This window comes from Gorilla gorilla, chromosome 6 (assembly GCF_029281585.2).
Source record: "Gorilla gorilla gorilla isolate KB3781 chromosome 6, NHGRI_mGorGor1-v2.1_pri, whole genome shotgun sequence".
Classification (NCBI taxonomy): Eukaryota; Metazoa; Chordata; class Mammalia; order Primates; family Hominidae; genus Gorilla; species Gorilla gorilla.
Window position 1 is genome coordinate 160,055,086 of NC_073230.2, and position 26,020 is coordinate 160,081,105.

At 57.7% G+C, this 26,020-nt stretch overlaps 2 protein-coding genes and 1 non-coding gene across 6 annotated transcripts in view; 2 read left to right on the plus strand and 1 right to left on the minus strand.

The window, feature by feature from the left end:
• Positions 1-1,217: 1,217 nt before the first annotated feature.
• CHPF2 (chondroitin polymerizing factor 2) lies at positions 1,218-7,604 on the plus strand. Of its 2 annotated transcripts, XM_055392418.2 has the most exons (4): positions 1,218-3,057; positions 3,833-4,397; positions 5,194-5,376; positions 6,156-7,604. In XM_055392418.2, exons 1-4 carry the CDS (start codon positions 2,795-2,797, stop codon positions 7,461-7,463), a joined length of 2,319 nt encoding a protein of 772 aa, XP_055248393.1. In that variant the 5' UTR covers positions 1,218-2,794; the 3' UTR covers positions 7,464-7,604. The 2 variants fall into 2 exon arrangements, with proteins under 2 accessions (XP_055248393.1, XP_055248394.1); XM_055392419.2 differs by lacking the exon at positions 5,194-5,376 and having other exon boundaries at positions 1,235-3,057.
• On the plus strand, positions 7,211-7,323 carry MIR671 (microRNA mir-671). Its single transcript, NR_106492.1, has one exon. It is a non-coding gene; the product is annotated as a microRNA mir-671 (primary transcript).
• A 139-nt stretch (positions 7,605-7,743) lies between the features above and the next one.
• The window catches only part of SMARCD3 (SWI/SNF related BAF chromatin remodeling complex subunit D3), a 38,418-nt gene continuing 20,141 nt past the window's right edge, over positions 7,744-26,020 (minus strand). Inside the window, exons 1-13 of one of the 3 annotated variants that reach the window (XM_004046508.5) lie at positions 17,258-17,570; positions 14,234-14,445; positions 12,432-12,474; positions 11,489-11,611; positions 11,249-11,371; positions 10,905-11,000; positions 10,645-10,746; positions 10,260-10,421; positions 9,193-9,290; positions 8,879-9,014; positions 8,395-8,517; positions 8,167-8,268; positions 7,744-7,927 (exon numbers count right to left, since the gene is read on the minus strand). In XM_004046508.5, coding sequence (XP_004046556.1) covers positions 7,874-7,927; positions 8,167-8,268; positions 8,395-8,517; positions 8,879-9,014; positions 9,193-9,290; positions 10,260-10,421; positions 10,645-10,746; positions 10,905-11,000; positions 11,249-11,371; positions 11,489-11,611; positions 12,432-12,474; positions 14,234-14,445; positions 17,258-17,335 — 1,452 coding nt within the window. In that variant the 5' untranslated portion in view covers positions 17,336-17,570 and the 3' untranslated portion in view covers positions 7,744-7,873. Of the gene's footprint in view, positions 7,928-8,166; positions 8,269-8,394; positions 8,518-8,878; positions 9,015-9,192; positions 9,291-10,259; positions 10,422-10,644; positions 10,747-10,904; positions 11,001-11,248; positions 11,372-11,488; positions 11,612-12,431; positions 12,475-14,233; positions 14,446-17,257; positions 17,571-26,020 lie in introns of those variants that run through there. The other 2 variants (XM_031012917.3, XM_055392420.1) reach the window with 2 other exon arrangements.

Below are 26,020 nucleotides of genomic sequence, written 5' to 3' on the forward strand. Positions count from 1 at the left end.
CGCAGGGTCCTCTGCCTAGGGAAACCAGAGAACTTTGTTCACTTGCTTATCTGCTGACCTTCCCTCCACTATTGTCCTGTAACCCTACCAAATCCCCCTCTGCGAGAAACACCCAAGAATGATCAATAAAAAAAAAAAAAAAAAAAAAAAAAAAAAAATTCAGCACATTTTACACCCCTACAAGATTACTTTGTTTTTTGTATATAAGACACAGGCACATCAGATGATTATAACCAGTTTTTTTTTTAACCTATATGAATATTCAGTAGGACATGTGAAAGCTGTGTGGGATCAGGACAGTTTTCTTGTGTGATACCATCTTGCAATGATACCGTCTTGCAAGACACGGAGCCTCCTTGGCTCCTCTCCCCCATTCATTTGACAACAAAATTGCCCCGAACATTTCCAAATTGCTCCTTAGGGAGGGTGCCATTCTGGTTGGGGAACCACTGTGGTGGTCTGAATGCTTTACCTGTTCCCTGTTCCCCAGCCTTACCTTGGGCTGTTCTCCCCTCACCAGGCTCAAAGATGCCCTGGGCCTTCCCAGTTCTTCTCCAAGCCAATCTCTTTCCTCTCTCAGGACATTCTGGTGCTCTTTTCTTTGCCTGGAAAACTGTCCACTTCATGTCTGGATAACTTTTCCTGAACCTTTGGATCTCAGCATTGCCAAATTCCCAGTCTAATTTAATACTTTCTGTTTAGTTTTTCCACAGGACTCTGTGCTTTTCTGCAATGGTACTTATCAGACTGGGATTTCTACCTGTTTTATTCTTGCTATGTCAAGCGTGTTTATTACCTGTCTCCCTCAACTTTCAGTTCCCTGAGAGCAGGGACCATGCCCATCTCGTCCACCGCTTGTTTACCCAGCACTCACGAAGATGCCTGGAACTTAGCATCCTTAGATGAACGTACGTGCCTGGCAAACAACAAACATTTCTTAGGCAACTGAAAGGCTGATGGGATTCCACAGCCAATTGGGAGAAAAGCGCTCTCGAGGGTGGGGGTATGCTTTTTCCAGGGCAGATGGGGTTCAGCCCAAGTTACGGGGCAGCTTTGGTCCACTCTGGATTTGCCTGGATTCGCGTATGTGGGGGCGAACGCGTCTTATCGGGGGGCGGCCGGTTGGGGCCAGGCAGCCCGGATCCCAGCCGAGGAGGTGCGCGATGCTGAGAAGCCGTGGGAGCGACCATAGAGAGCGCGCGGGCGGAGCGAGCGGCCGGATGCGGTCACCATAGAGACGGGTGACTGACAGGCAGCGGAAGAGGAAGCTGCGGACAGGGGCTGTGAGGTGGCAGCGGCTGCAGCGGCGGAGCCGGCGCCTCAGCGGGTATTGGGGTCTGTTCCCCCTTCCCCGTCCCTGCTCCCTGCCAGGCGCGTGCGGGACGCCGCTCTTGGTCCCCACGCCTCCGCCCCGCCCCCTCCCGGGACGCCGGGAGACCCCGGCCGTCCTTTATCCGGTGTCCGCCGGCCCCCGGCCCTGAAACCCGGGCCTCCTCCCTGAGGGCCTTGGGCGTCCCTCCTGGTCCTGCGCTCGAGGCCTCGATGCTGTCTCTGGCGCGGCCTCCGCTCCCGCCGACTGGCCTGAGAACGAGGTCTGTGCCCCAGTCTCCCAGCCGCGACCTCCGACCCCGCCTCGCAGAACGACCCGAGCTGGTCTCCCGAGCCCCCTTCTCAGCAGCCTGGTGACGTGGCCAGTTTATTTCTGTTTTGAGACGAACGGCGAAGACTCGCGTCGGGCCTTCGTTCTAGGGCTAGACTTGGTCTCTGATCGCCGAGAGGTAGCGCAGGGGCTGTGGGCCCCTGGCAGGGGTCCTGTCGGAAGCTGGCCGCGTTTCTGTTTGCGTTCCCAGGACCCTGGCATTGTCTCTAGTTGCTGCTTGTGCTCTCTCTTTGCTTTTGGTTTGCTTCATTTGGCCCCTGGGGCCCTGGTAAAACCAGGTACCGAATCGCTCGCACACAGTAAGAGTTCCAGTCCCCGCCTGCTGTCTCCTCAGCAGCTGGGGTTCCGAGGAGAATGCCCTGCAAGATGGCTCCATCGGCCATGGCGCTCCCGAGAGGCTGTCAGTGCTGAGTCACCGATCTACCTCACTCGGGTGGGCAGAACTTATGTGTGCCATGCGAGTGGCTCCAGACCGCTCCTGAGTGGGAGGAGGGGTTCCTGTAGCCGTTGCGTCTTCTCAAACACGGGGAGCAGAGTAGAAAGAGGCTCTGGCCCCTTCCCTTGTGCCCACCGGGCCTGCCGCAGTGGCTCAGCAGTCCCTTCAGTAGCCCGCCTGAGGACCGATGCCAGAGGCAGGCATTCTTCCGGAAAGGCCCACTGAGGCAGGCTCCGGCTCCTCTGGTTGGGGGCTGTTGTTTTGATGGATCGTGTGCTTTTCCCTTACCTCTTATCACTTGCTGTCATCTGTTGACTTAGGCCCAGTCTGCAGATGTGTGTAGTGTTCCTTTTTGGGTTAGCTTTGGCAGTATTGAGTTTTACTTCCTCCTCTTTTTAGTGGAAGATAGACCATAATCCCAGTGTGAGTGAAATTGATTGTTTCATTTATTACCGTTTTGGCTGGGGGTTAGTTCTGACACCTTCACAGTTGAAGAGCAGGCAGAAGGAGTTGTGAAGACAGGACAATCTTCTTGGGGATGCTAGTCCTGGAAGCCAGCAGGCCTTGCTCTGTCTTTGGCCTCATTGACCCCAGGTTCTCTGGTTAAAACTGAAAGCCTACTACAGGCGTGGTGCCCATCAATCCATTGATCCTTGAGGCTGTGCCCCTGGGGCACCCACCTGGCAGGGCCTACCACCATGCGACTGAGCTCCCTGTTGGCTCTGCTGCGGCCAGCGCTTCCCCTCATCTTAGGGCTGTCTCTGGGGTGCAGCCTGAGCCTCCTGCGGGTTTCCTGGATCCAGGGGGAGGGAGAAGATCCCTGTGTCGAGGCTGTAGGGGAGCGAGGAGGGCCACAGAATCCAGATTCGAGAGCTCGGCTAGACCAAAGTGATGAAGACTTCAAACCCCGGATTGTCCCCTACTACAGGGACCCCAACAAGCCCTACAAGAAGGTGCTCAGGTGAGAGCAACGTGTGTGCATAGTCCCCAGACACTGGCCCTGTTTTGGGCTGGTGTAAATCCTTGCCTCTGCCTTTCCATCGGCAATCGGCGTCGGGCGACTTGGAGCAATTCTGACTTATTTTCCATCATGGTTTCTTTCTGTTTTTTCCCTCCTTCTCAGGTCTTAGAAAGTCTCACATTCATTGGTGTTAAATTAGGGTTCGATGTTTTTTGTTTGTTTTTGTTTTGTTTTGAGACGGAGTCTTGCTCTCGTCGCCCAGGCTGGAGTGCAATGGTGCGATATCGGCTCACTGCAACCTCTGCCTCCCAGGTTCAAGTGATTTTCCTGCCTCAGCCTTGCGAGTAGCTGGTATTACAGGTGCACACCACCACGCCCAGCTAATTTTGTATTTTTAGTAGACACGAGGTTTCTCCATGTTGATCAGGCTGGTCTTGAACTCCTGACCTCAGGTGATCCACCTGCCTTGGCCTCCCAAAGTGCTGGGATTACAGGCGTGAGCTACCGTGCCCAGCCAGGGTTTGATGTTCTTGAACAGAGTAGGAATTGCATCTAACCTACCTAATCTATCCTTGGTAGACTCCCTCCCCTCCCAAATCAATTCCAGTGTCAGCTACTTAGTGGATACTCAGTTCAGTACCTAATTAATATTGACAAGGAAGGAAGTTTCTCCCTTCTCAGCCCCAACTCACTCCTAGAGGGGGATGTATATTCTGAACAAGCTGGGTTCCTAAAGATTAGGGAGTTGACCCCTGGCACACTGGTCTTTCCACAGGACTCGGTACATCCAGACAGAGCTGGGCTCCCGTGAGCGGTTGCTGGTGGCTGTCCTGACCTCCCGAGCTACACTGTCCACTTTGGCCGTGGCTGTGAACCGTACGGTGGCCCATCACTTCCCTCGGTTACTCTACTTCACTGGGCAGCGGGGGGCCCGGGCTCCAGCAGGGATGCAGGTGGTGTCTCATGGGGATGAGCGGCCCGCCTGGCTCATGTCAGAGACCCTGCGCCACCTTCACACACACTTTGGGGCCGACTACGACTGGTTCTTCATCATGCAGGATGACACATATGTGCAGGCCCCCCGCCTGGCAGCCCTTGCTGGCCACCTCAGCATCAACCAAGACCTGTACTTAGGCCGGGCAGAGGAGTTCATTGGCGCAGGCGAGCAGGCCCGGTACTGTCATGGGGGCTTTGGCTACCTGTTGTCACGGAGTCTCCTGCTTCGTCTGCGGCCACATCTGGATGGCTGCCGAGGAGACATTCTCAGTGCCCGTCCTGACGAGTGGCTTGGACGCTGCCTTATTGACTCTCTGGGCGTCGGTTGTGTCTCACAGCACCAGGTGACAGCTCTTTCAAGTCAGTCCCAGTCCCTGATAAGCTAGTGGGGGATGAGTGATTGGCCTTCCTCCCAGCAGCACCTTAGAGGCCATTGTTCCCCCTTCCTGGCCACTGGCCGCTCTGTGGGCCCTCCGTTGCTCATCTTTGGCAATCTGAGAACCTGGGGCTATCAAAAGTAGTATCTTGTTAGGAACCCATTAAGCAAGACCAAAGGGTGCTCCTACTCAGCAGTCCTTCTCCCCTGCCCCCCTGCCCTCCACACCTCCCCCGACATCCACACTTCAGTTATGGCAGTGTGGGCATGTCTTAGAGATGGCTAGTCCCCAGAGAAGTGAGGTGATCACTTTTCCAGCCCAGAGAGCTGCCCTGTTTCTTGTGCTGGAGAAGAGTGGAAGAACCCAGAGGTGGCTCATCCTCTCAAACCAAAGTATTGGGAGGATTTTCTGGCTTGTGTCATTCATTCCCTTGAAGAACAATGGGAATCTTTGGGGGAAGAAAGTATCATTATTATTATTTTTAATATGTTATTTCTGTGATGGCTCCTTGCAGAGCAGGGCTAGCCCGTAAGCAATGCACTGAGAGTAGCCTAGAGTGTCCTTAGTTGCCTACTTGCTTTCTACTTTCCAAAATGTGGGCAGTGAAAGAACTGGGGTTAAGCGAGGTGCTGGAAAGGGTGCCTCTTCTGTCCTCTGTTCTAACGCAGCAGTGCTAACAGATGTGAACACTGAGTATGGTTAAGGGCGGTTTGGGACTGGCAGCTCTTGTGTGTGTCATTGATTGGTCTGATTGTCCCTCTAGGGGCAGCAGTATCGCTCATTTGAACTGGCCAAAAATAGGGACCCTGAGAAGGAAGGGAGCTCAGCTTTCCTGAGTGCCTTCGCCGTGCACCCTGTCTCCGAAGGTACCCTCATGTACCGGCTCCACAAACGCTTCAGCGCTCTGGAGTTGGAGCGGGCTTACAGTGAAATAGAACAACTGCAGGTGAGCTGAAGAGGAGCAGGTGGGCAGAGGACCGCAGTCAGAGGGTCAGAGAGAGCCTGAGATGTCCAGGCGTGCAATGAACGAGCAGCTGGCAGTGGGGCTGGGCTAGGCCCTGTATAATGGCAGGGCAGGAAGAGGCCGACCATACTTAAATTTAAAGCAACTACAGGGACAAAGGTCTTTGGGGGTCCAAAGCAATCATAAGGTAAGCTCCCAGCACAACTTGAATGCAGCTAAAGGGGTTTGCAAGTAGACTCTGAGGATCAGGAAGCTCCGCACAGTGTTCAGACAGAATAGTTTTAGCTCCTCCTCAATAGTGCCTGTCCACTGAGGAGGCAAAAACTCTGAAGTTTCTTTACTTCTAGAACTGTCCCAAGAAAGCCCAAGGGTAGAAGGGAGAATTCTCAAGTTGAATGTCAGGCTTGGCAGGGGTGGAGTATAGATGAAAACAAGGGTGTGATTATGAAGAGGATGTGAGTCCTTTGGGTATAGGAGAGAAAGGCTGTTGAGCTTCTATTTCAAGATACTTTTACCTGTGCAAAAAGCACATTTTCCACCTCCTTCTCATGGCATTTGTGTAAGGTATGATTCCTATTCCATCTGCATTTTAGAGGTGAAGAATAACGTACAAGGGATTCAGTGATTAGCAAGGGACCCCTCACTAAGTGTTGATGGAGTTAGGACAGAGCTCAGCTGTTTGAATCTCAGAGCCCAGGCAGCTGGAGCTGGGTAGGATCCTGGAGCTGGCACTAATGTGAGGTGCATTCCCTCCAACCCAGGCTCAGATCCGGAACCTGACCGTGCTGACCCCCGAAGGGGAGGCAGGGCTGAGCTGGCCCGTTGGGCTCCCTGCTCCTTTCACACCACACTCTCGCTTTGAGGTGCTGGGCTGGGACTACTTCACAGAGCAGCACACCTTCTCCTGTGCAGATGGGGCTCCCAAGTGCCCACTACAGGGGGCTAGCAGGGCGGACGTGGGTGATGCGTTGGAGACTGCCCTGGAGCAGCTCAATCGGCGCTATCAGCCCCGCCTGCGCTTCCAGAAGCAGCGACTGCTCAACGGCTATCGGCGCTTCGACCCAGCACGGGGCATGGAGTACACCCTGGACCTGCTGTTGGAATGTGTGACACAGCGTGGGCACCGGCGGGCCCTAGCTCGCAGGGTCAGCCTGCTGCGGCCACTGAGCCGGGTGGAAATCCTACCTATGCCCTATGTCACTGAGGCCACCCGAGTGCAGCTGGTGCTGCCACTCCTGGTGGCTGAAGCTGCTGCAGCCCCGGCTTTCCTCGAGGCCTTTGCAGCCAATGTCCTGGAGCCACGAGAACATGCATTGCTCACCCTGTTGCTGGTCTACGGGCCACGAGAAGGTGGCCGTGGAGCTCCAGACCCATTTCTTGGGGTGAAGGCTGCAGCAGCTGAGTTAGAGCGACGGTACCCTGGGACGAGGCTGGCCTGGCTCGCTGTGCGAGCAGAGGCCCCTTCCCAGGTGCGACTCATGGATGTGGTCTCGAAGAAGCACCCTGTGGACACTCTCTTCTTCCTTACCACCGTGTGGACAAGGCCTGGGCCCGAAGTCCTCAACCGCTGTCGCATGAATGCCATCTCTGGCTGGCAGGCCTTCTTTCCAGTCCATTTCCAGGAGTTCAATCCTGCCCTGTCACCACAGAGATCACCCCCAGGGCCCCCGGGGGCTGGCCCTGACCCCCCCTCCCCTCCTGGTGCTGACCCCTCCCGGGGGGCTCCTATAGGGGGGAGATTTGACCGGCAGGCTTCTGCGGAGGGCTGCTTCTACAACGCTGACTACCTGGCGGCCCGAGCCCGGCTGGCAGGTGAACTGGCAGGCCAGGAAGAGGAGGAAGCCCTGGAGGGGCTGGAGGTGATGGATGTTTTCCTCCGGTTCTCAGGGCTCCACCTCTTTCGGGCCGTAGAGCCAGGGCTGGTGCAGAAGTTCTCCCTGCGGGACTGCAGCCCACGGCTCAGTGAGGAACTCTACCACCGCTGCCGCCTCAGCAACCTGGAGGGGCTAGGGGGCCGTGCCCAGCTGGCTATGGCTCTCTTTGAGCAGGAGCAGGCCAATAGCACTTAGCCTGCCTGGGGGCCCTAACCTCCTTACCTTTCCTTTGTCTGCCTCAGCCCCAGGAAGGGCAAGGCAAGATGGTGGACAGATAGAGAATTGTTGCTGTATTTTTTAAATATGAAAATGTTATTAAACATGTCTTCTGCCAAACTGTTTTTAGGTCTAGGGAAAATTGAGTAAGGAGAAGAATCCAAGGGAAGGGTATGGGGAGTCGTCCCGAGGGACCCACTGCCTCCCCACCTTCTTCCCTCCCCCTCCCCTCCCCAGTTTCCAATGACCACACGGCTGCTGTCAGATGAATGACTTTTAATCCAGCCCCACACCCCAAGGTGGCAGAGGAGTGATGCTGGAGCCCGGGGCAAAATGCTGGGGCCCGGGACACGGCTGAAAGTTCCGTCGTGCTGCTTATTTTTGGGCTCCTAGGTGTTGCGCACAACCAGCGACTGCTCCAGCTCCTGCCTGCGCTGCTGGATCTTTAGAGGAAGTGAGAACAGGAGCAGGTGTCAGTGTTCTGGTGAGTGATCAGGAGAATCCCACCTACTGACACCGCCTGCCCTGAAAGAGCATCTGGGAGCAGGGAGGGCCATTGCATGGTGAGGCAGTGTGGTGAAGCTTTACTGTGGGGAGCTGCGAGGGCTGCCCACAAGCTGAACAGGGAGGTTTCTCTTGGAGTTGAGGATGGGGAAGCCTCAGGGCAAGGGTCCCTGCATACCTTGCAGTAGAAGTAGCGACTGACGGCCTCCTGGGACCAGGGCTGGTGGTAGAACTCAGCCCGGCGCTCCTCTTCGGGGTTGCCGGCTACATCTGTCATCACCTGGGAGGGAGCGTGGGGTGAGCCCTGAGCCCTGAATCCCCTCACCTGCCCCTGGAGTACAACGTTTACTCTCTTTCCCGCTGTGCTTGTCTTCCACTCCAGTACTCCCTGAGTCTCCCTCTTCACCTTGAGGTCCCGGCTCTGGGAGCGGAGCAGGTCTTGGACATAGCCTTTGGGGTCTCTGGAGAAGCTTAGCATGAAGTCCCTCTGGATCTTGAGCTGGTTTATGGACTCAATCGTCTCATGGATCTGCAGGTAGAAAGATAGATGCTTTCCACCTGGCTTTGGTGATGTGGGAGACGAGGGGAAAGGAAGCGGGTGGGAAGGGGAGGGAGAGGGGGTTTCTTCTGTGAAGGACAACCCCTCAGAGCCCCTGATTTCTCTGAAGTCCCAGGGGAGGAGGGGATGGGCAGAACTAAACTTGGAATGAGGTTCAGCTCCAAGCAGCATGGAAGGGCCATGTGTGTCCCATTGGCCCAGAGTCTGGTCTCTTTTTTTTTTTTTTAATTTAACCCAGACTGCTCATCTGCAACCACACCCTGGTCTCAGAAAAGTCTCCTCTATCATCTCTGGGTTAATGTCCCACTCCAGCTCTGGGCTTGGGCCCCACCTTACTGTCCAGAGCACTGATCTCCTGCTGGTTGGCCGTGGACAGGAGGAAGCTGCTCATCTGCCCCTTTAATGGCTCCTCCACCTCCACGTCAATGTCATAGCACGCCGTCTTCTTCTGGTCTGAAGGGTCCACGCTGCCAGGGAAGTCCAGCCCTTCGTGTCCACGATGCCCCCATACAGGCCCCAGGGCCCCGGGGCTGGGGCAGATCCAACAGGGAGGGAGAAGAGATGGGAGTGGGAGGAGAGGGAGGGGCAGGGAAGGCAGGAACGAGATCATTCCCTGGTCTGAGAAGCAAGCTGGGGCCACCTCACCTGATGACATGGTTGATGACAATTGGGTCAGGGGGCAATAGCAGGGCTGTGAGGCGCTGGGGAATCTCAGAAAACTTCAGCCGGGGACAATCAAAAATCTGAAGCAGGACAATTGGGGAGAGAGAGATCACTCTTCTTGAAGAGATCATCATGCAGTTGTAGATCCTTTTGTTCTAGAAAGGCCACAAGAAGCTGAGAGGAAGTCTGATTCCTCAGTGCGCATGGGGATGGGATTGGGGTGGGCTGGTCTGGTGGTGGAGCCACCGGTATGGCTGACAAGGTAGGGGGTGGGTCAGTGTGGGGCAGGGGTTGAGAGTGCGGGCCCTGGGTCAGCCTGCTTATGTATCAGTCCTGCCTCTGCCACTTACTATGCAACCTGGAGCAAGTTAACACCTCAGGGCTCAGTGTCTTCATCTCTAGAGTGGGGATGAAAAGAATACCTATCTCCCAGGGCTGCCGTGAGAAGTCAGTGAACTAATACACATAAAGTGCTTGGGACAGTGCCTGGCACATGGTAAGTGCCCAATAAATATCAACTGCTATTTTTACTCCTCAGGTTTATCTGCTGTATTTATTTTTAAATGCATTAATAAGAATATTCTCTGTTTTGGTGGAATTTTGCTCAATCACTTTTGCAGCAATTTGATTTTCCTAACTGCCCAGGAGAGTAGATAGGACAGGTATTGTCACTCCACTTCAAAGATAAGGAAACAAGGTTCAGAATCGCTGAGTCACTTACCCAGAGTCCAGACTCAGGACTAGAACCTGGGGATCCTAACTCCAAGTGCCAAGAATATTACATTCCAGAAAGCGGTTGGCTTTGTAGGGTTTCCAGGTCTTCCTAACTTGGGGGGGCTAACATGGATTGGCTGCAGCACAGAGCTAATCCACAGTAGGGCCTGAACTAGAATCCTGGTCGGTCTCTTGGCTCCAAGACCATGACTGTGTACTGCTTCTGCTACTCAGGAATCTAGAAGGGAGGGGTGGTAGTTACCTTGGTAGAGGTACTTCCCCTGCTGGAGAACTCCGCCTGCTCCCCAGATCCCAGGGTTCAGGAGAGAGGTTACCTGCTGGAAATACTTGTCCCCATTGATGTATTCCTTGTCATGGGAGTCCTGCAGCCTGTTGGTCTTCACATACTGCCACAGGGCCTGGACGATGGCTGAGCGGCTCTGTGTGTGCAGCCCCAGCAGCCGGGCTAGGCGGGGATCCAGTTTGAACTGGGGAGGCTGGGAAAAGGGGACTGTGAAAGTTAGACCAAGGGGAGAGAAAGGAAGGAGCCCAGGGCCAGGCCATTCAGGACTAGGGGGATGTGTTGATTGAGGAAACATGCCCCTGGGGAAGGATAGGTTTGGGAGGGGAAGGAGGTCTCTCAAGATGCACCACTTTGGGACCTAGCCCTGCCCTGAGGGCCTTGTGTGGCGTGTACGGGGCAGCATGGCAGGTGCAGACCTGGTAGTCCAGCATGAGGAGCAGCGTGCAGCGCACACTCAGGTCCCCAGGCCGTTTCACCTGGAAGCCATCCGTCTCCTGGGTCGTGGGTGTCCGATGCCACTGTCCAGGAGAGAGGAGCTGTGTCTCCCAAAGGCCCATCTGGAGTGGTGGGGCCCAGGACTCTAGGGTGGTCCCTGACCCAAATCTGTGCTGGTTCTTCAGGGATTCTGGCCTGTGGGAGGGTGGCAATTCAAGGGCGGAGGGGCTCTTGGTCTTACCTCAACGAGGTGGTTGTCAGGGCCATAAAGATCTTTGTCCAGCTCGATGACCAAACTCTTGAAGAAAGAAGAGAACTTCCGCTTCTGTTTGCTGGGCTGTGGGAGAGCAACAGGGACCATGGGGGCAGAACAGGGATGAGGTGGGAGGAGCAGAAGGAGGCCAAGTTGGCAGCAGACAGGGCAGTGGGCTTAGATGAAATCCTCTGCACTTGGAATGTCTCTAGGCCTGCCCCCCCACCCAGCCTGGGCTGACTCCCTAGCCCTTAGTGCAGACACCTTGTTCTGTTCTCAGTGCAGCCCATGCCCACCCCAGGACACCTGGAGAGACCTGGGCCGGGACGTACATCATCCAGGAGCTTCCCCTCCACCCGTAGCTCCCAGGAGGCAATGCTGCCGTCGGAATCCTCAGCATCAGGCTTTGCAGGGTTAAAAGTGTTGGAGATATAGAGTCGCAGCTTCCGCTTTTGCTGTAGAAATAGAGTGCAGAACCGGGCGAATGCTGTGTGCTCCCACCCCGACCACCCTGCTTCCCCATCCTGGTCACGCGACTCTAGAGTCCCCTTCCTACCCCCGAACTAAGGCACCTTCATGGGCCTCTTCAGAGCCTCCTGGATGTCCACCCGCTTCCGCATGATGGTTTGATCCAGTTTCCTCTCAAATGCCAAGAGGTCCATGTAAGCCTGGGACTCGGGGACCAGCTCCCGAATCTGGAGAAGGAGGAGCAGGGCAGGAGTCAGAGGCTCAAGTCCAGGGTTGTACCATGGAAAGTATGCATGTTGTGCAATCCTAGGGTACAAAAGATGTCAGGGGAGCCATCCTACTTTTGGGCATGTAGCTTTGACAGTGGGAACAGGACCTCTCCCCAGGATGCCATTATCCAGCAGTAGGGGCCTTGCTGTGTAGGGATAACAATTGCTTCTCCCTTTAGGAAGTGCCTTGTGTTTCATCATCAGGGAGGAGGTAGCAACGGTGGAGCTCAGCAAGCACTAGCCTTTAGTCTCCTCATCTTGTCATTGTCCATATCATATGCCCGCTGGGCTTCCCCTGGGCCCCTGCAAAGTGCCTAGTAGGGGCTCAATCCCTGAGACAGTTGGACAGCGGTGCTTTCTTCTCTGCTGGCACCTTGCTCAGCCCCCACACCTGTCCCAACTGTGCTGTCCCCATACCCAGCTGGACCTGGGTCTCTTTAGGATGCTCAGGATCTCTGGCCACCTTCTATCCCCTTCATTCTGCCTGGCAGCTTCTGATCCCCTAGCTCTTGCCCCCTCCTGGTCCCACAGCTCTATGTCTTAGTACCACTTGGATCAAACCCCCTGACAGGCCCCTGTGTTCTGGCCCCAGTGGCTCTGCTGCTTCCCTCCACCTTACCCCCTCCCTCTGGCCTGCGGAGCCTCACTTATTAATGAGCTTTTTTAAACAAAAAGTGAAAGTGACTGTGACGCTGAAGCTCTGCTTCTGAGGGGGGAGGGGAGGGCGGAGCAGCAAAGGGTGGGGGGTGGGTTGGGGGCTGCTGTGAAAGGCACTCACCCTTTGAGGGAGGATTTTGTCAGCCATCTTCCTCCTCTTGGCACTGTACATTTTTTAAAGAAAAAACCAGGTTACCATGGCGACAGATCTGGGAGTAACGAGGCCACCTGCTAAATTATCCCGACATCTCCGCCCGCCTGGCTGGGGTTCCCACAGCCCACTTGTCTGCCCGCCCAAGGGCTGTGACGGTGGTTTGTGGAACTGGTGCTCTGTCCTCTCTCAGGACACAGGAGTGACCCATCCATTCTCTGGCCTGGGAGCCCCCTTCTACCCTGCCACATCCTCAGGGACAGAGAAATTTAGACTTAGGAGGAACTGGCTGGTGGGGGCGGTGCTGCCAAAAGATGCGAGCTGCAGAAGTGTTTGAGGAAAGGTGGGGATGAGGGAGGACAAAGGAGAGGGAAGCCAGGTTCTGAAGACCTTTTCTGGAAAGCAGGGGGTGCCCTGTCCAAAGGGCCTAAGCTCAGAGGGAGGGAGAGAGACGAACTCCTTCCTATCCATGGAGCGGGAGGTGACGGTGTGAAGCTGGCGGGACTTGCACCCCTTCCAGCCACCCTGGGCTTGGAAGAGAACGCTGATGGGCTGGGGGTACTCATGCCCTGGGACTACTTGGCAACAGGGTGAGGGACATGCTGCAGCCATAGGCGCCCAGAATGTGCATGGGTGTGACTTCAGGCTGAGGCCAAACTGACTAGGCCCGGGGTAGTAGCAGCTGGATGTGGGCTCTTTCTGACCCACCAGCTGCTTCTAACTAACCCAAAAACCCCCAGAAAAACCTTGGCGGGTCAAGAGATGAAAACGCAGCCCAGAGAATAGCTCCATACTGCCCCCGTGTGGTGTTCTCAAGCACTGCCCCCTCCCTATGCAGAAATCTAAGGCTAACAAGCGGATTTCATTAAAGGTCTGGTTTGTTTTAAACAGATTATCTATGTGTAACTCTCCATTTATACAAGATAAATCAGGGAATTACCATTTGCTGTACAAAATGACGATGCACTTTACTAAAGAATTCATCATGGGATTCCTATAAGTGGTGATTTTTCCCCGATGTGTAAAAAATAATAATGAGGTAAAATTGATATTACACCTTTTATAGAAACCCATCTGTTGTGCAAAAAAAGCATGTGTATTTGGCTAAATACTGAAACCCGGAGGGGCACTGCTGTTGCCAGGAGCCAGCAGGGGCTTTGAGGGTGCCACCAGCTGCTGGAGGAAAGCAAGGAAATGGGCTGGCCCTGGTGGCTTGAGAGCAGACCTGGGCCAGAGTGCCTAAGAATTAAGAGCAGGACTGGGTAGAGACCACCTACCCACAGGGCAAATCCCCAAGCTCCACCCCCATGGTCAGAGAGTCCCATTGAGAAAATCTGGAGTGGCTTTGAAACAGCCCGGGGGCCGGCAGGAAGGCTCAGCAGAGAACCACACTTTGGGGAACACAGTCCTACAGCTCTGCCCTCAGTCCCACTGGAAGCCCCGCCCCCACCCCAAAGACTGAAGCATCACCCAGAACCTGATGGGTGGAGAGAAGGACTGAGCAGGTGACAAGGAGAAGGGTGAGGGGAGCGTGCAGGGAAGTGGTACCGGCTGCCGACGGCCGCAGCCTGTCTCTACCGTGGGCACACAAAAGAATCAGGCCGGTGCCCCCTAAGCCCACCTCCCCAGAGGGCATTCGACCCGGGAAGCCTCGCTCCCTGCTAATCATTCTTCCTCGCCCCTTCCAATCCCCGCTACTCGCTTACCTGGTCCCTGCGGGTCCCCCAGGGCCCGCCCCTGCACGACCCCTCCTCGCCGGGCCTCCCACTCACCTGCGGCTCCGCGCGGGGGCGGTGGGCACCGGCTGGCCCTGGCTCTGTGCCTGGCTCTGCCCGGGCGGGGGCGCTGCTCGCTTGCGGGCGGGCTCCATGCCCGCGGGGGCCAGGCCGGGTCGCACGGCGGGGCTGCCCATGTACGGGGAGCCCGGGGGGCCCATGGGCGCCCCCTGGTGGGGCATCCGGGCTCCAGACGGCATCCCGGGGCGCTGGGGGTGGGCGGGGGTGAAGCAGAAACGGGCGCCCGTGGGTCAGACCAGGGCCCCCCGCTCCAGGCGCGGTGAGCCGGCGTCTCCCCTCCCCCACCAGACCCTCGGCTGGTGACCCTGAGCGCTGAGCGATGGGTGGGAGCGATGGGTAGGAGGGGCAGGGGCGCCGGAATCTGCGCGGCTCTGGCGGAGGGGCTTGGCGTCTGGCTGCAGGAAGCTAACTGAAGCCAGGCACTGCACAGGGCATTGCGAGCCTCGGGGCTGCGGAAGGTACCGCAAAAATGAATATTAATGGCGCCTTTCAACCTTTCAAAGATGTTCACATCCACATGCTCCTCTGCAAGACAGCCTGAGCAGGTCCTTTCATCCCCACTTGACGGATGGGGCCACTGTGGCTCAAGGAGAAAAATGACCTCGCCAAGGTCACACAGCTCATCCTGGCCGAGGCAGCCCCTGAAGGGCTGCCTCCTGGGGGCCCAGGGCTTTGCTCCCTGCGGCTTGGTTGAGGTCCGGTACCCGGCTCCCTGCTCCGACTTCTGCTCCTCCTCCTGCTCCTCCTTCTCAGGCTCCACTTCTTGGGCGGTTCTGCCTGGTACTCACTAGCTCATCTCAGCCACTCTGCTCCCTGTGTCCCTGCTTTTGACCCTTGGGTCCCAAACCCTACTCCCCTCGGCTGACTCCAAGTCCCCACATCCAGGGTCTTCGCTGACCAAGCTGCCCCCATAATTTGCTCCCAGGGTGAGGGCTGGAGGCAGGGCAGGCAAGGGCAGCCTGCTGGGGTGCCCCAGACACAGCCAGGATTCTCTGATTGGGAGGAGGGGAACTGCGTTAGAGATGGGTTGCCCAGGGGGCCTGGGGTGGGTCAGGGCAGTGACACTTGCACTCACATTTCCCTTCCTGTCTGCCCAGGTCAGCAGCCACCTCCTCCTCTTCCCATCCCCACCCCAGTGAGGTCAGCAGTCAGGGTTCATGGGGGCTGTGGAGACTGAGAGGAGGCGGCTCCTCCTCCCTTGCCACTACCCCTGGGTGGTCAGATGGGGTGTAAATGAGATGCAAATGCATCGAGCGAAGTGTTCCAAACCCCACTTGTCCAGACTCCAGAAGGGAGATGGGGAGGGCCAGAGAGAGTTTCAGGGGCTGTGAAACAGAACGAGCGGGGTGGGATGGGGACTGGGACCACGAAAGCAGGAAGAAGATCAGAGGGCAGGGGATGCAGACCCTGGCACTGTTAACATGGACACACCACCCACCTCACCCCCAGGCACGAGGAGGGGCCCTCTTGGGCTTGCTGTTTTCCTTCCAACTGCTACCTCTCCCTCCTGGTCCTCCAGGCTCTGTGTCTAACCCTAATGTCCTCCCACCCTCGGTCAGCAGCTGTCTCTGCCTGTCTCTCCTGCAGTGAAACCTGCCTCTCCATGTGTCTGCTTCCCTCGCCCCACCTGACCCTGTCACTCACGCCTCCAGGGTAGCAGCCCAGAATGGAGCCCAGGCCTGGCCACCAGCTAGGTGGGGCACTGGGGCTCACAGCCACTCAAGAACTGAAGCTCTAAGTTGACCAGATTAAAAAAACAGTCCACGTGTACAGCCTCTCCCCACTAGATGGGCCTTTTTAAAGGGGCTCCCACCAGCATCCAGGTTAGGACTGGTAACTCAGCTAGCTGACATGGACACCTTGGGAAGTTACCCCCAGGGGTCCCTGGGGCTGGAGGACAGGCCACTCCAGGGAGTCCCCCTCTTCCTGTCAGCTGCTCTCCCCAGTTATCAAGGCCAGGGATACTGGCCCATCTGCTGAAGAGGCCCTGAGAGGGAGGCTTTCAGAGCCCCCAGAGAGCTGTGCCCGCCACCAGCCCCATCCCCATGAAAGGCCAAAATCCTAGGGACTCTGGCCTTACTGAGAGGGTGTCTTCCTTGGGGTCACAACCAAATTTGGCCATAGTAAACCCGACAGCTTCCTCTACACAGGGCCTCCACTCCCTCACCCATCCCAAGAGTCGCAGCCCCTGCTTCTCCCATTCCCCACCCCTCCATACCCCTCCCAGCCGGGCCCTACTGACTCAGCTCCAGCCTCCCGGGCTCCCACGTGCCTTCACAGCCTGCCTGTGGCAGGACAGTGCTCCCCTGTCCCTTCGGTCTCTAGGCCTCATGTCCCCAACTCCAGCCCCTTCCTTCACACCTTCGAGGAGTTAAGGACATCAGCTTCTGGTGGCTGAGTCCGCCAAGGAGACCCTCAGAGCCCCTAACTTGGGCTAAGTCCCTAGAGCGGTCCTCTCCCCCACCCTAAGGCAGAAGCTCCAGAGCCCTCCCGCTGGGATGCAGAGGTGGCTCAGCCTGCGAGCTTCCCGCTACAGTGCCTCCAGGGTCACCTGCTCCTTGCTCCGGAGACACAAGCAGTGACACTGTCCCAACGGATGAACAGACAGCCCAGCCCAGCCTCTGCCATGTCCCCATCCCCCACCCCCACCCCCAGGGCAGGGGCAACACCTGGGCCCACAAGGAAAAGAACGAAAGTCAACCTGTCGGCTACAGCGAGGACCCCCCACTTGGGGGGTAGAGTCCCCAAGTCCCACCCCCGCCCCTGACAAGAGCCATGCAAACGCCTCCCTTCCCCGCCTCGCGTCAGACCCGGCCGGCCGCCTGACGACGTGTTCGGGTGCCAGGGCGCCAGCACAGCCCCGGGGCCGGGCCGTGGGCCATGGCGCCCCCCACTAGAGGGGTGGGAGAGCGGGAGCGCCCTCCCGGCCCCTCCCGATCAGCCCTCCATTCAGCCCGAGCCAGCTCGCTTGCCCTCCCCCGCTAACTTTCCCCCACTCACCACCCCATGGACCAGAAACTCAAAAAGTTTGCTTTTCGTGGCTTTGCGCGCCCCTCCGGCAACTTCGTCCGCGGCCATCGGGGTGGGCTCAGCGGCTCCTCTCACTCTCTCTCTCTCTTCCTCTTTCTTTCCCTTTTCTGCCTTTTTTTTTTCCTCCAACTCTCCCCTCTGAGTCCTGCTGGGCTCTCTCACACTTCTACTCGAGCGGAGTGGGGAGGGGGCCCCTTCAGGGCTGCCCTGACGGCCCACGGCCCACGCCGCCGCCGCCCGCCCGCCGCCGCCGCCGCCGCCGCGGCTGCCGCATTCCTGCACTGATAAGACAGAAATAGTCCGGCGGCCCGGGGTCTGCCTGTTGACTCGGCGGGGACGGGGCTGCCTGCCTTTCCAAGCCCGCTGTCCAAACAGCGCAGATAAGCGGCGAGGCGCGCCGACCAGCCCGGCCGCGGGCGCTGGGCAGCAGTGCTGCAGCCCGAAGCCGCCGAGGCCCGCGGGAGGCGGCGCGGGGAGGGGACGCCAGGGGAGGCGGCGGGGGGTCGCCGGCCACCGGCTCTCGCCACAAATAGTTTCTCCGTCAGGGAGTTCGCCAGCCGCGCCAGGCAGGGAACAGTCAGTTCCAACTTTTCCCCCAGCGGCTCCTGCTGCATTTCTGAGGCCCTTTCCCCAGAGACCTGGCAGGCCGAGCAGGGAAACATTCGCTGGCAGGAACCGGGGGAGCCCGGCCCGCGAGGCCTCGCGCCTGCCCGGGGCCGGCGGCGGTGGGTGTGCCCGGGCAGCGGCGTGGCCCTGCGTCCACTGCTGTGTGTGCCCTTGTCTCACACGCCGTGTGTGTCCGCGCCCTTTTGTGGCGTGGCAGCTTATGTGCGTGCAGACAGACGCCCTGTATGTGTGCCTCCCTCCACGACAGCCTCCGTGCGCGCGCGCCTGCGTGTGTGGCAGGACATGGCCTGTGCCTTTCAGCTCTGTGCGAGGCTATTTCTGGGTATGTGAGTCTTTGTTTGCCGCTCTGTGAGAAAGTGAGGGCAATAGGGGAAGTATTTCAGAAAGAGGGACAGGGATTGTGCTCATGAGAACAGGAAGAGAATGAATGTGGGGAATGGCGCAGCGCCAGGGGGGTGCTCGGGTGGGTGCGTGGAGAGAACGAGGCAAGCTGGGCTTGGTTTCCTTGGGGTGGGGGTCGAGTGGGGTTAGGGGACCCAGAGGAGTTGGGGCAGCTGGGCTGGGTATAGTGGGTATATTGGGCCGGCCTCAAGACCCCAAAGAGAGGGGTCTTGAGGCTGGGGTGTGGGGTGAGGTGGCAAGGGAGCCCCAGAAGGGGCGTGTGGAAGGAGTTGGCAGTCCCTGGAGTGGAGGAGGGACCGGAAGGAGGAGGGGCAAATCCTGACATACCCAGGCTGGGAGTCCTGGGCCTACCCAGGTCCCCAAAGGCCACGCCCCTTTTTTCTCCTTCTTGGGGAAGAGCCCGTGGGCTTTGGAACAAGGCCCCTTGGGTCAAGTTTGGGGGTCTGCTGGGGCCTCACTGTGAGAATCCAGGTGAGGGCAGGACCATAGCCTAGTGCCTAGGGGACTTTGTTGAAACACTTACTTGAAGTTGGGCCCTGAAGACTGAAGGGTACTGACCCTAAACCCTTCAGAATGCCTTTGCCCAGGGGGTCCTTTCTGCCTGCAGCCTGATTTCTGCTGGCCCTGGTTGTGCTCTTGGCTGTCACTGTTCATTTAGGTGCCCACTGTCAATCTGAAATGTCAGGGAGGACATCTGGTCCAGGTTGCTCCTCCACCACCCCTAGCTTGAAAGGGGACCTAGAGATCCGCTTGCTACCAAATCTCTCCCAGGGCTTTAGCCTAGACTACCCCACACCCCCCCCCCACACACACAGAGCCTGGGCCCTGACACGGTGGGGATGGGTGGGTGGCCTGCCTCTGTCTGCCATAGGTCATGCTGCTGGGAACCTGGGGAAGTGACTTGCCCAGTCTGCCTGCTAACCTCCAGAATCCCCGCTCACTCCCATTTCTTAGCCCCTGCCCCCGATTCTTTTACCTGGAATGCCCTTTGCCTGCCCTCTGCCTTCCCTCTGCTTGTCCAAATCACACCTATTCTTTAAAGCCCAGCCCAGGCCCCACTTCCTCCAGGAAGCCTTCCTTCGTCCTACTTGTATGCAAAGATTTTTCTCTTCTCCAAATGCTCATTGCCATCTACCCAGCACCATGAATTGGCATTGGACTGGCCTGACGTGCACTGTGCTTCAAGGACATTAGCTTTGCTTTCCCAGAGAGGCTAAGGTCCCCATAAGGTCAGAGACTGATCTTTAACTCCCACTCTTCCTCCATGCCTGGGCACAGGAACTCAACAGTACCCCAGATACCTGGTGCTTGCAAAGCTTAATGAGCCAATGCATGGAGCTGGTACTCTGCCATTTACCTGATGGTGTGAGTTACCATGGGCACCCCCACCCACCATGGTTGCGTCTAGCAGGGGCATGGGAAACCACAGGCCTTGGAGGTTCTGGGGGTTGGAGATAGACACCCCTAGGCTTTGTTAAAGCTCAGTGTTCTCAACTATTGGAGAGACCTTTTGGGAAAAGAAGACAGCAGAGGAGATGCTGGGCACTCCAGTTTGGGTAGCTGGGAAGTTTGAGGCAGGGCCTGGGAGATCCCGGGCTTGGTCTTGGTGGTGGAAGAGGTTGCGGGAGGTAGTTAGACGAGGGGCTATGGTGAGGCCCCTGTGGAGGAGCTGGTGAGCTTCACCCAAGTCCATACATAAGCCCCCTCCTGAGCCACCCCTCTGGGAGACATCCTTAAGTGTACACAGACAATAGATACACCTTGCACACACACCCTCCCAACACACACACAGCAGGCACACCAATACAAGCACCAAAAGGTCGAGGAAGCCACATGGCTCTGCAAACACAGGCACACCTTGAGCACCTCCACATCCCGTGGTGGGCCCCATTCACAAGGCAGGCCCAGACACATTTGCGTACTGCTTTTAGGTGGGCGACAGGAGGAGCCTTCAGACCAGAAAGCTGGGGCGGCGCCAGTGTGGGGGCCCGGGCCAGGGCTCCCTCCTCACAAAGGCCAGGATCCCCAATGGCTTAACCCCAGAAGGGCGCTCGGTGTGCCACGCCGCCGATGGCTCCTGCGGGTGGGAAGGAGGCCCGGGAAGAGCCTGGATTCCTCCCAGCGCAATAGGGCGCCCGCCGCACTTGGGGCAGGCCGTGCGCCTGTCGGGGGCGAGGGCGGCCGCCCGGCGCCCGGCGCCGCAGTCCCCCCTGCCGTCCCCCCATCGCTCCTTCCCTCGCTGAAGCACCACCAGCACCAAATGGCAAAGCGCCGCTCCCCGCGCAGGGAGAGATGCGCCGCGGCCTGCGGGACGGGCTCGGCCGCCTCGCCCCCACCGCGCCCGAGCGAGCGGGCGGCGGCCGGGGAGCTGGGGGGGCTCCGGCCCGGCCCGCGCCGCCCCTCCCTCCGCCCGCGCCGGTCCCCGGCCTGGGCATGCGCGCCGCGGCCTCCCTCCCGGTGAAGGTCAGCCCGGGGCCCAGCTGCAGGACTCCGCGGCGGCCGGGGAGGCGGCGGAGGGAGGAGGGATGCGGGGAAGAGACTTAACTCCTTCCCTGCGGGAAGATGGCCACCTAGGCCGGGCCCCAGCCGCAGTCCCGCCCTCCTGCCCTCCGTGAAGGTCCCACCACGGGGACTCCGCTCGGCGGGCGCGGCAGGAGGAGCGGGAGAGCGGGGAACATGGAAGAAGGGGCTGGAAGGAGAGAAGAGAAGCTGGCGAGGGGATAGGGAGGAAGGGAAGGGAGGAACAAAGGAAGCGAGACTGGAGGGAGAACGGATTGCTTGGGAGAGAGCTCTTTCCTCTATTCCCTTTTCCCTACACCCCCAGCAATAAAGCTCTCCTTAGGAGAATACGATCACCCTCACTGGGGCGGCCTGAGTGAGTGTGTGTGTGTGTGTGTGTGTGAGAGAGAGAGAGAGAGAGAGCGAGAGAACGCGAGAGGAGAGGGAGAGAGAGAAAGAAAGAGAGAGAGAGGGAGAAAGTGAGACCACTTGGCGCTCTGAGGACCACAAAGCCTTGGTTTCGGTGTTCTGGCCATCCCTAAACCAGGCCCCACTTTCCGCCATCCAGCCTACCTGCCCGGGCTAAGCACCAGCCCCGGGGGACCTCTGGCTAGTCCTTGGGGTCACACCCAGCTCCAGAGAGGGAGGAGGGGAGACTGTACCTCAACCCCCGCCTCTGGTGACGGTCAGCAGAGGGGACGCTCCGAAGGCCAGGCCAGGGGCATCAGACACCTTCCTCCTCCTCCTCCTGGCTGCCCCCATGCTGCTTCCAGTCCAGGGCAGCTGTGCGCTTCCCTGTTTGTGTTGGGATGTTTCTGTACCCCCGACACTCTCTGCTGCTATCAAGGGGGCTGTCTCTCTGTGTGACTTTGTCTTTCTGTGTCACTTTTGCAAACATACACGAAAGAGACAAATGCAATATATAGAAGCAAAAAACAAAGAAAAACTAGGACACCAAAATAATGGTGCGACCTTGGGCAAGTCGCTGTACCTCCCTGTCCCTCAGTGTCCTCAGAAGTGAAAGGAGAGGCTTAAGTCAGAGCATTCCTAGAGCCCTTCCAGCTCTGAAATCCAAGAATTTCCTAAGACAGAGGCAGGAACCAAGGCAGACTGGGAGGAAGGAGGGGGACAGAGGGAGGGAGCAGAGCGACGGAGCTGTGCCGGGAAGCAGACCCGCACCGAGTGAGTGGGGGCTGCTCACCATGAGTGAGGCCTGGTCCCAGCTCAGCACCCCCTCCTCTATGGGGTCCTCAGGGACGCGGCCCTCCCACTCACTCCCTCCGTCCTCCCCTCAGAGTAGCTCTCTCTGGGTGGCTCTGCCCCTGTCACGCACACCTGGCTGAGCCCTCACCCCTACACCTTCAGCATCCAGACAGCAGGGTGGGCCTTACCTTGGGGTCCCCAGGGTCCTGTGTGGCAGGCAGGTGCATGCGAAGGTTAGTGGAATGAATGAGGCCTCCTTCCTCTCTTTGCCTGCGTGGGATTCCTCAGTCTAATGGGATGCTCCTTGACACCCCTCCCACCACACACAACACAATAAACTGCTGGTGGCAGGAGGAGAGCGGGGCTGGGCCGCTGGGATCTGAGCATCCCGCTGGCCCACAGGGAAGGCACATTTTGGATTCACAGCAGGTTTTCTCTTACTCCCCATTAATGAGGTGGTTGCTTGTAGCAGGTCACACACCCCATAAAAACGTGCCACACAGGCCTGGTCCCCATTTCTGCACGGACAGGGCTGGGCTGTGGGATGGTGTTTACATGGGATCCTGAGGGGTGCTATAACTTCTCTCCCACCTTCCAGGGTGTGGCTCTGCCTGGCAGGCAATAGGGCCACATCCAGGGACCCTGAATTGGGCAGTGCCCTGACCTGCTGGCTGTATGGCCCCTGGAGGGAGGGATGGGTCACTCAGAGCCATCCTCACTCTCCTCTCCTCTCCCTCCGGATCAACACCTGGCACATCTGGCCAGATTCAGTGGCTTAGATGTGGCTGAAACCCAGGGCAAACACAAGGGGATCGCATGGCCTCGGGACTCATAGGGTGGTTGAGACTCCAAACAGTAGCCAGTCTTTCCCTCTCCTCCTCCCAGGTGTGTGGGAGCCATCTCTGGCTCCACTGGCCTCCTGGTTAACAGGCAGCCAGGGCTGGGAAGCCCACCCATCCCCATAATATCCCCTGGCTCTGCTAAGGCCCCACTCCTGCCCTGCCCCAGCCGTGTCCCAAATGCCTGAGGTGCCAGGGGAGTCACCCAGTGCATGTCTGAGACATCCTACCTACCTTCCCATCTCTCTACAGATGCTGGCTGCATCCAGATGTTGGCTGCCAGGGATCTGGGGGGCAGCCTTGTGGCTTCTGGTCGACCTGGGATCTGCTCATGTCGGGCTGTGTGGCCCGGGGAATGCCGTTTCCTCCCTGGAGCTCTGTCCTCATCTGTGACATGAGGGTGCTGCTGCCTTCCCTCCAACCTCTGCCTCTGGAAATGCTGGCAAGGCACAGAGTGCTGCCCGCTTCACCGGGGCTTTGGGCAGGGCCCTGCCTCTTCCACCCTGCCTGGTGTGGGGAGGCCTTTGGCCACCCTGCTAGCTGTCTCCACGTGTGTCGTGTGTTCCCCAGGCCCCAGCCCTCCTCTTTCTTAGTGAGGGGAGCCCCATTCTGGCACCTCCAATTCTCCTCTCTGTCTTTTGCAGCTAACAGCTCCCCATGACAGTGTCAGGACAATCCTAGTGGCCCAGGGTCCTGCCCCTCACCTTGGGAAGCTTCTGAGGACTTGTGAGGCAGGAACGGGCCTCAGCTACTGCCCTGAACAGGTGTTTAGGGGGATTCCTGCCAATCACTGCATTCTGGGGTCTGGGTGTCACCGGAGTGAAGAGAAGTGAATAGTTAACAAAAAGTCCATCTGCATTTCTAAACAAATTTTTGGGAATATTAAATCAAATGGCAGCGGGCAGTGGGATGTGTAAATAAAACCCCCGTGGAAGTGCTGCGCGGACTCGCCACCCGGCTGTCCTTGCAGGTCTGACACTGCACCTTCCACTCTGCACCACGGGGCCAGGGGAGCCCTCGACCTGCCCTCGGCCTTGAGGGCACCAGGTTCAATCTCATGCTGCCCTTTATCCCCAACTGCATCAGTCACCACAGAAAGCCCCAGACCCCCTCAACTCCTGCACTTTGAGCCCCACAAGGCCCTAGACCCTCCTACAGTTGCCATCTCTCCCCAGCCCCTGAAACCCTCCTACTGTGTTGTCTGTCCTAAGGAACATTTCCAACATGCTCCACCTCTTCTGGAAGCATCCTCTTTGCCTTCCAGAAGCAGATGCCAGGCTCCCTTCCAGCAGTGGCTCGACCACTGGCCTAAGGGTGGGTATGGCCCCCCATTGCCCCTCACTGCTGTTTCCAGAGCCCTGGCTCTGCATCTTACCCCCAGCTAGGGAGGCTTCCTTCGTGCGGATTCTGGCTCCTGGCTCATGTCACTCTCCGGAGCACCACTCCTGTCCAGCCTGCTGCATGCTCTTCCAGACATCTCTGGCCTCTCCATTCCTTGGCAGCTCCTCTTCCAGCGATCCTCCCTGTTCCCTCAGCCATGCACTCCCAAGGTCATCTCTTAGATCACTGCAGCAACTGCAGCCCCCCACTTTCAGTCCCATGCACCCTACTCGCTGACCACCATCTCCTCTTTTTCCTCTTTCCAGTTCACCCTGTCCAGCTCCCTGACCTCCAAATCCTGCGACTCCTCTGGAACCTCTGCTTCATTTCACCACTCTGTACCCCTCCCCACAGCTTGCTCTTACACATTGAATCTCCTGGCTCTTTTGACGGTGACACATAACACACAATTGACCATTTTAACCTCCCTTGCATGTACTTTTTTTTTTTTTTGAGACGGAGTCTTGCTCTGTCACTCAGGCTGGAGTGCAGTGGCGCGATCTCAGCTCACTGCAACCTCCGCCTCCCGGGTTCAAGCAATTCTCCTGCCTTAGCCTCCCAAGTAGCTGGGACTACAGGTGCCTGCCACCATACCCGGCTAATTTTTTGTATTTTAGTAGAGACGGGGTTTCACCGTGTTGCCCAGGCTGGTCTCAAACTTCCTGACCTCAGACAATCTGCCTGCCTCGGCCTCCTGAAGTGCTGGGATTACAGGCATGAGCCACTGCGCCTGGCTTTTTTTTTTTTTTTTTTTTGAAACAGAGTGTCGCCCTGTTGCCCAGGTGGCGCGATCTCAGCTCACTGCAACCTCTGCCTCCTGGGCTCAAGCAATTCTTGTGCCTCGGCCTCCTGAATAGCTGGGACCACAGGTGCACACCACCATGACTAGCTACTTTTTGTATTTTTAGTAGAGACAGGGTTTCACCATGTTGGCCAGGCTGGTCTCGAACTCCTGACCTCAAGTGATCCGCCCACCTTGGCCTCCTGAAGTGCTGGGATTACAGGCATGAGCCACTGCACCTGACCCCTTGCGTACACTCTTGACTCTCTTAAGAGGTAAATCCAGCTTCACCAACTCCTCCCCTGCAACCACGCACCTGAATGTGGCCAGAGAAAGACACACAGCCACCCCACCCAGTCTCACTGTGGATTCGGCACGAGCTCAGCTGGCATCGTGCTGCCCGGCAGGCCACTCTTCTCACAGCACAGTCACAAATATGCCTGCTCCCACACCCCGACAGGAGTTTTTTGCAGCTTCTTCCTCCTCTGACTTCCAACCTCTCCTCCATCCTCCTCACTCCCAGCTTGTGCCCGTTTTCCCCTTCACTGAGAAAAAAGAAGCTTCCGAAGAACTTCCAGAGCCTCCCACCACACCCTCTGCCTGCCAGCAGCTGATCCCATTCCTCCAGATGAGCTATCTGTGCTCCCGACTACAGCCAGCCGTGCCTCCGTGTGCCAGCTCCGTCCCTCCTCCACACCAAGGACACTGCTCCAGCAATTCTCTCCCACACCATCATTTCATCAACATTCCCCTCTTCCCTGGAGTTCCCCCAGCAGCATGCACAAGTACTGTTACATCCCCATTGGAATAAGCGCTCTTCTTTCATTTTTTATTACTTTTTAAAAAATAGAGGCGAAGTCTCACTATGTTGCCTGGGCTGGTCTCAAACTCCCAGGCTCAAGTGATCCTCCCGCCTCAGCCTCCCAAACTGCTGGCATTTTAGGCGTGAGCCCCTGCACCCGGCCTCCTGAAACAATCTCTCTTAACCCTACTTATCCTACA